At 38.9% G+C, this 12,099-nt stretch overlaps 1 protein-coding gene across 1 annotated transcript in view; it reads left to right on the forward strand.

Moving 5' to 3' along the window:
- snd1 (staphylococcal nuclease and tudor domain containing 1) overlaps positions 1 to 12,099 on the forward strand; it is a 221,806-nt gene that overhangs the window by 159,979 nt on the left and 49,728 nt on the right. The window contains exon 18 of the mRNA XM_047389164.1: positions 9,903 to 10,044. Coding sequence (XP_047245120.1) covers positions 9,903 to 10,044 — 142 coding nt within the window. The remainder of the gene's footprint in view (positions 1 to 9,902; positions 10,045 to 12,099) is intronic.

Consider the following 12,099-nt stretch of genomic DNA (forward strand, 5'->3'; position numbering starts at 1 on the left):
AAAGTAGGTTTTGACTCAGCTCAACATTTGAAACCAATCATTTTTATAATATTTGCACAAAAAAACCACACATTGCTTATTTTATATTAGGGATAAACTTTAGTAAAAATTAGAAACATAAACCCACAACTTGCTTTGGCAATCTGCTGGTGTCTAAAAGAATGTAACCCCTAAATATATTTAAAGAGAAATGTCTGAATATCTCACCATTGTCCTGTCTGAAAAAAAAGCGTTGTACAGGAGAAACGTCACACATTTGAATCACTATAAAGACACATGTTTGAAGTGATTCAGAGACTTCAGCTACATCAGATTTTGTCTTTAGTGCTGTTCTTCTCCTTTCTTTATTTCTTGCTCTGTCTCCTGTTTTTCTCTCTGCTCTTCAACGCTGCCGTATTAATCAGCATTGCCTCCCCTGCCTCGCTGCCACCGTCAGCGATCGGAACTCATCTGCAGAGAAAACGCAATGATGCCACCCTGTAAAAACCTGTAGCCATGGCAACTGTTGGCAACACACGTAGCCTGTTAATTACTGAGCTGATTAATTGCTTTTTAATTGCATACTTAGACAAAATAAACTTCTATCCCCATTCCCTTCTTTGTTCCTTAAACTCTTCAGTAATTTCCAGTGATCAGCTGGAGAGTGCCCTCTCAATGACAATAGTCCTGTTGAGGTGGAAGGCATTTTATAGATGAGGGCTCCAGAAAAGAGTAGCATGGGAGACAACATGGGCTTAAAATTGCAGCCAACTCTAACTATGCCTGCTTAAAGGCAGGTGGACACATTTCTATGGAGCCTAACTTCACCCATATGTCTTCAAGGTTATAAGAAGGACTTTTGATTAGAAAGCCACTCAATCTGGTAGATGACGTTTCACATTTTTTGAAGGAAATATATTAAAAATATGAATGCTGAGCTGACATTTTAAACTATCTGATATTAGCAGTTGGGATAATTAGAGCGTCTAGCATTACTCAAACGGCAGTCTCTCTGTGTATGCCCTTGAGCAGGGTTTTCTAAACTGCTGCCCGTGGGCCATTTGCGGCCCACTGAGTGATTTTCTGTTTCAAGACAGGTTCTAGAAAATTGTTTCTTTTTGAATAGCTTCTTCCTCTGGATTAATTTTAAAACAGCCCATTAAAAGAAACAGCAGTTCAATTTCAAACATGTTAACTTAGTAAGAACTTCCGCACCATAAAATGTTACTGGTGCAATCTATATTTGATCAAGCTGGAAATTGACCAGTCACCGATGATTACGCAGTGCATCTCTAATAAGAAATCATGTTTCTTATTATTATTCATTCCTTTGTGCCCAACCAAAGTGACAGTAAGAATAAAGATTTGTTTTGGTTGATCACCCAAATACATGCGACATTGGAGAGGGCAAGCAGTCTGTAGTAATTATAGTCCAAAAACCCAAATCAAGCAACTCTGCTTCTTCTTGTCTGTCTCTATACCTTCCCACTTACTTTCAGTACCAACTCATTATTAATCACGGCTATGGTGACAGTAAGTACATTAGAAAATGTTTCTTTTTTCTGACATGTCTTTTCACTCACCCCACCCCTCTGCTGTTTCTCAGTGTTCGTCTAAAGCTTTGAAGAATGAAAATCTCAATTGTGATCTGTCGTGCTTGGAGTGGTGAACTTTAATTGCGTGCTTATTCCACCCCGTTTTTATTTTTTGATTTTTATTGCTGTGATCTCTCTGTTCTTGATCATGTTTTAATGACTGCAGATAGACAGTCACTGCCCCGGTTAGAAAAACAGGTCACTTGATGTAAGGCTCCATATGCCAGAGTGACTGCCTCAAGGGACGATGTGTGTGGTTTCTGTGTGTCTCATCTGTGTACAGCGCCGTCTGGTCCTCCATACCAGCGGAGGAGGGTGGCACCTATAAGCACGTTAGCACAGGTACAGGTTATTTTTCTGCATCGCTTTGATTATACACCCATTTGCTCTGTTTCTATGGCAACCTTATGCTCCCCCGCGGTTCTCATGTTCATAGCACCCATCTCTGACAGGTGCAAGTTAGAGTTTGATGCTAATTGCATTCTGTCTGCATGTCGACAGAACTCGTTCCTCCTACAGCTGATAAATACATATTTAGGATGATCAATTTGTGTCAGTTTAAAAAAACGTTGCAAGTGACCACCAGCATTATAGCCTTAGGTTGAATTCGAGCTCCTCACTGCTGTGTACGTGTCTGTTTGCCTGTATGTGAGTTTGGCAGCATAAGTGGAGATCACATTAGGCGTGTAAGCTGGGGTTGAGTAGCCTCACTGCCTGCCTGCTGCCTCTTTGATGGGAGAACATCTGTTGGCTGTGATATGAAGCTGGGGAGGATCTCTTCCTTTCTCCTTCGCTCCTTTGCTTGCTCCGTGGCCTCTGTTATAAATTCCCCAGCTGCTTCCTCCCATCTTCTAAAAAAAAAACGCCCTGTCCCCTACCACCTGTGCAGTTTTAATACATAATTTATCTGCTAAAGTAACCACATCTGAGAGACTCAGCCCTCTGTCTCCAGCTTTCTGTTTCCTTAATTCAGCCTGTTGGCTAAATTAAAGGTTTTAAATTCACTATGTCTAAACTGTTGAAATGTGTGCTTGTGGGAATACAAAACAGGTAAAAAACGAAGTAATTAAAAGATTTCTAACACGACTTTACCAGTAGCAAAAAAAAAAATCTCCCCTAAATTTGCCTGGTCTGAGTCGTCAACTTGTTTTACTGTGTTTTAACATTCATCCTGTTGCCTCTCCCTTATCAGACGCTACAAAGTTTAAGTAAATGCATTGGCATAGCGTCAGGATTTTAGGACTATAGCTGCAGATTAAAAAAAAGGTGTAGCATCTTTAAAAATTGAAAGTCTGAAATTGGTCATTTCAATCATTGGTTTGATTACATGTTAACTCAGAAACTACTATTTCATGCCAGAATTGCAGTTTATCAGTCATATCCGTGGAGTGGACCCATGTCTCTGAACAGGTAAAGTAAGTGACAGCATTCAGATAGGTGGAGCTAAATACAGGCCATTTAGGCCATTTCTTGAAGAAATCCTGCTAGAGGCTGCAAATGATATTTGACTTAGCAGGGGAAGGTTCGCCAGCAGAACAGTGACCCTAAACATACAACCAGAGGTACAATGGATCAAAGTATGTTTGTGTTTAGATTGGTCCAGTCAAAGCCCAAAACTAAATCCAACAGAGAATCGTTGGTAAGACTTCAGAATTGATATTCACAAACACTATCCATCTAATCTGATGGGTTGGAGCGATGTGAAGAGGAATGGGCAGAAATTTGGGTCTGTTGATATACAAAGCTGGTAGAGACAGAAGACTTGCTGCTGTAATTGCAACAAAAGGTGGTTCTACAAAGATTAAACTTAGGGGGACTTAATACAAATACATTCCACAGATTTCAGATGTTTGTTAAAAACAGATCTGAAAGCTATGTGTTTGTTTCCTTCCACATCACAATTATGCACTACTTTGTGTTTGTGTGTCACATAAAATGCATGTTGAAATGAAAAAGGTTGTGAATATTTTTGTATGGCTCTTTAATTGGTTAGATTTTGCTGATGACTATTATTTTTTTCTTCTGTTAGCTCTGTGTAAAATCAGTTAAAAATCATGTTCGTTTTTTTTTTTTAGTTCACTGCTGATTGTGTATGAAAATATATATAAAAAAAATAAATACGTTTTTCTGTGGAGAATCTTTTGATTTACTCCTGCTGTTGTAGTGGACATGACAAACAATCAGTTTCTCTAAACACATTTTACTGCTACAGTGTGATTTCAGTTTTTACTATTTTGAAATAAGCCTGTCTGCAGCTTGACATGTTTTGTTACCAAGTCCTATTATGTGGCCTTGCAGATCGATAACCAGTCGTATTGTTATCTCAGTTTGACAGGAACGCTTTTGCCAAGTTGTGTCTGTACCTAAACTAGTTTCCCAAGGTCACAGCCATTGTGCCTTGTCTGTGTGTTTGTGAGCTAATATGTATGGTTAACGATCCTGTAATTGCATAGATTATGACCAAAACCTCGAATAGTAGAGAAAGAAATTACAGGAAATCTTCTTTCCAAAGTCACCACTCCTTTAAATTAGTTTCTTCCTTTTACTGAAACTGCTTTACCTGAACCATCAGGGTTAATGTGCAACATTAACAGCCTTTATGAACCCCAGTGACGGGGCCTTTATGGTTTCAGAGGTGATGGGTTAATGTCTTTTCACTTTAATGTAACGGAATAACTTATCCATCCCAGTACCTGTCACTCAATTCAATGTCCAACCAATATTGGTAAGACATGTTCCCACAGGAAAGGTGTTCTATTTGAAGCAGATGTTGTGGACACTGCAGTGACCAAGCAATTATTGTAAAACAGTCAGTAAATCAAAGTGCTAGGCCGTGGTAACCTGCCTTCCAGTCAGTAAAGCTTACTGTGCCTTTGCGAGCTTCAAAGATGTACTTGAAACCAGCCACTAATCACATTAGTCACTGGCAGTGAGTCATATTAGTTTGCAAATTGGGTGAAATATAAATATGTGAGGCATTCCCTTTTCTGCTTTGGTGTGCATAATTATTGAACTGACCTCATGATAATTGAGTCTTTTTTGCATTAAGAGAAATGCCCTTACAAACAAACACACACTGCATTTTACCAACGATGTCTTTATTTATAACTCCTCTATAAATATTTATTGTTTCTTCCAAGATACGTTTGTTGCATTTCTTTTGTGTTGAGGAAGTTTCAATTTGAACGAAACATTTTATTTTCTATATGATTATTCTGACTAGTCTGGTCAATTGTTTTGGCCACATGATGTTCCTCATCTTATTGTTGATCGGTGTTTATTCTATGGACAGAGTTATATAGTCTGCGTTCTAATTATGGTAGGTGCGATGAGGAAAGCATCTCACTGAAACAGCTGTTTGTCTCGTTGATCATTCCTCGGCTCTAATTGTTTAGTCAATATAGACAACATTGTTGAGGAAAAGGAAAACCGGGGTCTGCTTCACAAACCAGGATCACTAATTAACATGATGCTATTGCTGTTTTTTTTTTGTTGTTTTTTTTTTTTTAAATGACCTCTTCTTTACTTAGCATGCCAATCAAATCCTCCTCCAGGCCTAGCTACAGTGATAGCTTTTTTAGATTATATCAGTAAGGTGTGGAAGGAAAAATTGTTCTTTATCTAAAATGTGAGAAATTATCATAAATCAAAAATATGCTTTTCTGTAGTTTTTTAAAACTGTGCATTTATTTGATCACAGGCTGTAGATAGCAGTCTGGGAGTGAGACGTATTGCACTTCCTCCTAGATGTTGCATTTATAGCACGGCAGGTCAGGTGGCTGTCCGACATTATCTTGTGAAACAGAAAGTTCCTACTAGTTACACACAAATTGGTGGTTGCACCCCAGCCTACGAACTGAATCTTTCCACACAAGTAGGCATACGCCTCTTTGGTCAGGAGCACATCTGGGTTCAAGAAAGAAGTCACAGAACCCATGATTGGCAAAGTAATACATTGAGACAAAATTGAGTAACCAAAAGTCATTACAAATGCTGAAATAGCAAAAAACACAGATTCAAGAAATTGTGAGAACAGTATTCTACATGAGGATTGGAAATTGGGGTTAGAGATCAAAAGCTGTTTTTAACTTAAAAATTTTATTTCAAATTTACAATACTTTCTTTTGATGTCATCTCCTGCTGTGCTGTCCTGGGAATAAGACTTAATCATTTACATCCACCAACTGCCCCACCGGGCTGCACGGTGGTGCAGTTGTTAGCACTGTTGCCTTGCAGCAAGAAGGTCCTGGGTTCAATTCCCAGTCGGGGGTCTTTCTGCATGGAGTTTGCATGTTCTCCCTGTGCATGTGTGGGTTCTCACCAGGTACTCCGGCTTCCTCCCACAGTCCAAAGACATGCCTGTTAGGTTAATTGGTCACTCTAAATTGCCCTTAGGTGTATAAATGTGTGTGTGCATGGTTGTTTGTGTGTTTCCCTGCGATGGTCTGGCGACCTGTCCAGGGTGTACCCCGCCTCTGTACCCCATAGACTGCTGGAGACAGGCACCAGCTCCCCCGCGACCCACTATGGAATAAGCGGTAGAAAATGACTGACTGACTGACATTTACATCCATCAAGATAAAATTAATTAGAAGTAAATATGATACCTTCTCTGTTGCTACATGTAGCTTTAAGCCATGTGAAGTGAATGATAGTGAGATAGCTTGGTGACCAAAAGGAAGAAAGAACTAAATTAAACAAAGGAATCATTCTCTCTCAAACAGATTCATCAGGGACATAATGGGGCTACATTGATTAATAAAGTGCACTTTTATGACTAACACCGCCCTATTGATTTCAATTGTCCTCCATATCTGATTATGTGATAAATTAATAATAGAGCTATGTGAAAGACATGCAAGAAGATGGACCTAGGGTGACTTGCTCAATCTTTTAGTTGCTTCACTGATGCTTCATTTTTTTTCCCAGTAATCCACAAGTGTGTCATTTATTGTGATTGTTGAATTACATCCTCCTCTGAGGTATGTTGAATCGAATGAGTCAGCTGGGTATTGCAGCTGTCACTGCATTACTTTTGTTAGCACTGTCTGAGGGAAGATCACGTCTCCTATTATATAAATGTTTTCATATCAAAAAAATTACTTTCTGTGTTAACCTAATTTAATTGAACAACCAGAAATTTATTCTAGAAAACCTTTTTTTTTATTTTACTGTTTGAAGTGCACTGTAGGCAAACGCTTGAGGAAAATTAAGCTGTTATTATGTTCTGCTCAAGCCCACAAAAAATTACAGTGGCAGATTAGTGGAGATTCTGTGTCTCAGTAATCTACAGTTTGTTTCTTTAACAGCATGTAAAATATTTACATATTTAAAAGAAGAGACTCTGTGGTAAAGGGACCCGTTGAGGTTAAACATGAACTATAAATGACCACAAAATTATCTTATAAATAGACTGATTTAAACACATCAATTAGATCACTACTGACTCTGTCATACATGCCTACATACAACATCTCACTCTCAATATTATGTTTAATCAATTTTCTCTATCACTCCTTTTTCACCACAACATCTGTTAAATTTTACAACTGTCTGGATATTTGTCTATTTGTGTTCCAATGTGTGAATCTATGCTGTAATACCATATCCCGGTCTTGAGGGACACCTGATGCTCTTCAAATTAGTTATGTTAATGCAGATATGTCGTGCATTTTAGTACAATGTCTTCGAGGTGGAATGTTAAATCCAAAGACCACTCTATAGTGCAAAACCTCGAATCCAGACTACTTAATGGTCGCAGATCCTTCCCAGTAACGGTTTTAATGAAGTCTGTAATTAACTTCGCCTTGCTTGAGTTGTGGGAGCTTTGATGTAGCTAGCTTGATGTTCCTCTGGGTAACTGGGTAACTAATTATTTGAACAATACAAAACACAACATCATCTGGTGCTAAAGTTGAGAAATTATTGACTGAAATGATGTGGTGTTGGTACCACACAAAGTATAACAAGAGGTTAAAGATAAAAATGGGAACACATTTGCCAAAAGGGACACAAAAGTCAAGTAACAAAATCATAATTTCAAGTCTGAAACAACTAAATTCAATCAAACACACTTGAACTTTATCTTGCTTTTATTATGCGATTCTGATAGTCATTTTAGGGCATAAGGGCAACCTTTCTCCCCATCAGGAGAATAACTGGTCACTCTCTCAGGTGTAAGTGTGTTCTTCATTCTACAGTTGCCATGACGGTCAGCTTGGTCTCCATCATAAGAACTTGTTGTCCTTTCAACTTGAGCTTAATTGCCTGTTGGTTAGACCCATTTAGCTGCAATCCTCTCTCATCATGTCTGGGAGCTTGGTGGCTGTGGTTTGTGGCTGTAGTGGCAGAGTTGCATACCTGCATTCAAGTGGAACAAACAGGATGGTTGGCTGCTCATGGAAGGTCATCAGCCCTGGGCACCGTGTGTGTGTGTGTGCATGAGTTTGTTTTTAACAACAAGATGGACTTATAGTGTCTCTAAAGGTGCATTCAGGCACGATGCAAAACAAGTTTTCATCCTTTTATAATCTTTCTAATCACTAGTCTTTTAGCAGTTTTGGACACAATTAATGAATTAAATACAGAGCTCTTTGTTCTCTTTCATAAATGCTTAACAAAGAAAGCAGCATCTGTGGGGTGTTTCTTTCCCCACAGATGCTTTGCTGCAGACACAAGAACGCAAGCTAGAGAAGCTGTTTGGGACACCTGGGAGCTGGAAAAAATGCATGTTTTTGTTTTATGGGCTGTAGTCCAATGAGTAATACTTTTAAAAGGATATATTTGTCTTCACATTGCGCTGAAAACAAAAGGAGTAGAAATTACTTTTGTTGTCTCTTGTCAGCTACGAATTTTGAAAAAATAAAATAATATTTTCTGGCCCATTTGAAATAGATCCTCTATTGCGATCGAGCATCATGTCATGTCTTGATCGCCAACACTTGCCACCGCTGTAAAAGTGTTGCAGTGATGGCCACCAGACTAATGAACGGTGACACCTAATCTTTGTCATCCGTAATTGGTGCTGCAGGTTTGATTAAAAAGTCGAGTCATGTCAGCTCCCTCGGAATGTGGGAAGCATGTTTATAACCGGACGCAGTGGGTTCCAGGGTTTGCAAACGTGCTTGAAATGTGTGCATACGACTGCATATGCTTGCTATGCTAATATTGCACACACCTGCCTAGTGCTGAACAAAAACAAATCCTGGTTGATCTAGGGCTTTGTGAAGCGGTGGCTGCGTTTTGCTCTTCATTAACCTTGCTTACCCTCAATCCCTGAAATTTCAGCTCGTTTATTCCTCATCCTTCCCTGCTCTTCCTATGTTTTCCATATTTATTTCTTTTAGAGTATTTTTGGGTGAAATCAGTAATTTAATGTGATTTTTCTCATTTTGAAATTGGCCAACTTAAGTGAAAGCTGTCTTTTTAATGTTGAAACTTGATTTCCCTGCAAACCCTTTTTATTTATCTCTACATAAACACAAAGTAGCATGCAAATGAAGCAGCAACAAAAAAAAAGTTTATTCTGGTATTTCTTGGCAGAAAAGCTTAGGAAAAAAGAACACTAACAGCTTATCAAATTATTATGATGATGCCATGCAGTTAAAATGACCTACCAGAACCAAATTGGCTAATATTACTGAGCTGCAAGAATTTCTCATCACCTTTTTTTTTTTTTTTCCTGACCTTTTGAAGTAAACACTTCCTAAATTGCCAGCAGTAATAAAGAGCAACAAGCTATGCTGCAGCTGCACAAAAAGTTTGAGCTCAAAGCTCAGCTGCACTTTTATACTTTTGAGCTTCCTGTTTTGCTGCACCCTGTCTTCCACAAAGATTCCTCCACAGGGAGTTTATTAGTTTCCTTTCATCCTTACCATGTTGTTCTTGAATTATGTGCTTAACACTATTACTTTATTGAAGTTGTACATAAACGTGTAACATTCTTTAATAACAACCTACTCAATGCGCTGCATCCCTAGCACCTGCTAACACACACATACTGATGTCCATGCAGTTTGATATGTGGCCCAAGGCAAAGCTCTTTTCCCTAATGAGCCGCCTGCCCTCTGTTTTTCCAAGGGAGGTGAGGGATAACTAACCTTGATGCAGCATAGAAAGGATCCAACCTGCTTACACACACACAAACTTGAACTGCTGTGCCTGTAAAATAAACTATCTTTTACCCTGCTTGTGACATTATCCCTAACCCTCAAAGCTGATGATATTAACGTTAACATTGGGTTTCACAACACTGTAATTGAAACTATACATGAACTGTAAATTTTCCAGTAACCTGTCCTGTCATTCTTTGCTCTCTGCATATTGTAGATCTGGGCCAACTATGAGGAAAAGCCCGTAGAGGAGGTTGTGCATCTCTCTGAGGAGAAGGAACGTGTGGCCAACTACAGACCAGTATATGTGACTGAAATCATGGACACCTTGCACTTCTATGCCCAGGATGTAGAGACAGGTACAGTACAGAGTTTCTCAGTTATAGTACCTTTACATTTTTTTTAATGCACCTTGAACATTTCTGTATTTTGTCATATTACAACCACAACCTTTAATGTATGCTATTAGGATATTATGTAATAAGGTGAAGTAAAGTAGTGAATAATTTTGAAAGAAAATAAGTGTTTTTTCAAAGTCCACCCCTTCTAGTTAGTGCTTTGAAGTGGCACCCCTTGCTGCACTTGCAGTAAGTTTTGCCTGTCTTGTTATGCTAAGCTCAAATTAAATCCAATTTGATGGAATGTGTGTGTTAAATTATCAAGTCTTGAAACAAATTATCAGTTGGATTTAGGCCAGAACTTTGACTGGACCGTTCCAACACATGAATAAGCTTTGATCTAAGCCATTCAAATGTAGGTTTGGGTGTATGTTCTTGGTCAATGTCATGTCTGAATGTGAACCTTCAGCCCAAACTCAAATATTTTGCAACCTCAAATGGATGTTCTTGAAGACTTACCCTGTATTTGGCTCAATCCATCTTTTTATCAACTCTGACAAGCTTCCCTGCCCCTGCTTCAGAAAAACTTTCCTATACTGTGATGCTGCCTGCTTTGTTTCATCATAGGGATGATTTGGTCAGAGGGACATGCAGTGTTAGTTTCCTGCCACAGGTTGTGTTTGCATCAATGCCAATTTTGGTCTCATCTCACCAGAGCATCTTCCATGTGTTTGCTGTGTCCCCTTAATGGTTTGTGGCAAACTTTAAACTAAATGTCTTATGTCTTTCTCTCATCAATGGCAGTCTTCTTGTCACTTCATTAAGAACAGTTTTGTGCAGTGCATTACCAACAGTTGTCCTCTGAAGAGTTGTGGATCAACAGAGCTGCCATAAGTCTACTAGTTGCTTGTCTGATTAATGCTCTCATTGCCTGGTCTTTAAGTTAAGGGGAAGCCCATGTCTTGATAGCTTTGCACTTTTTGCTCATATATCAAACAGTGCTCGTTGAGGTGTTTAAAGCTAAGGACATTTAACTTCTCAACCTCTTTATGCCTGACTGGTCTTGTTCATTCCTTGGTCTTTATGTTGCTCTTTTTCATTAACTTTGTTCCTTTTACCTCCAGACGGATTTCACGAATGACGATTAAGTATGTCACCAAGCATTTAATGTCATTGCTTGTTTTCCTCAATAAGCACTTGAAAACCTATCACTTCATTTTTGACCAGTGTATTTGAACTTTCATTCTTATTATGACAATAATTCATGCAAAAATATGATGGGATTGTCTGTCTGATTTTGAACGATTCACTGCTGTGGATGTCAAATTTTATGTATCTTTTTATTTTATATATATTTAGAAAAAGAAGAAAATTCTGAACTCTTCAGTTTCTTGTCTTGAGTAAATCCAAACGGTTTAAAACTCTAGCTTCACAATGCTTTCACAGAAAACCTGGACCGCTTTTTACCATGCCAGAGTCTGGTTTCTGGAGCTGATCACGCCAGTGTGAACTCATCCTGGAGCCTGAAACAGACCAGAGAACCATACCCTGGCATGGCTACAACTCGCAGTATCGGCATGATTAATCTGGACCCTGAGGGGCTCACTTGCAGTGGGAATGCGTGCTGTTCCCAGCATACCATACGAAGTGATGCAAGAGCAGCACATTTGAGTAGAAGAAGATGACGAAAAACATTGTAAGTGCAAATCTGAAGTCAAGAGTTTTTTGGAGCTAAGCGGAGTAGTGAAGAGGTGAAGGCACAAAACTAGATTTGAACACCAAAGTAGTAAAAGAAACCCGGATGAGACGGACTTTCTTCGACATGCTTTTTTTTTTTTTTTTTTCTTGATCAGTGCAATACTGGACCAATACTGCCCCCGATACAATCTGTTGCAACTGCATGGCTTTGTTTGGTCTAAAAATCCTTGAGCGAAAGCAAACCAGACCAACTGAAGTGGTAAATTGTCCTACTTTTACTGATCTCTGGACCGGACCAACATTGTGAATGTGCCTTTAAAGTCTATACTACCTCGTGTTTGAGTTCTGTGAAATGACAATTATTCACTACCTCATGAT

This window comes from Girardinichthys multiradiatus, chromosome 17, assembly GCF_021462225.1.
Source record: "Girardinichthys multiradiatus isolate DD_20200921_A chromosome 17, DD_fGirMul_XY1, whole genome shotgun sequence".
NCBI lineage: Eukaryota > Metazoa > Chordata > Actinopteri > Cyprinodontiformes > Goodeidae > Girardinichthys > Girardinichthys multiradiatus.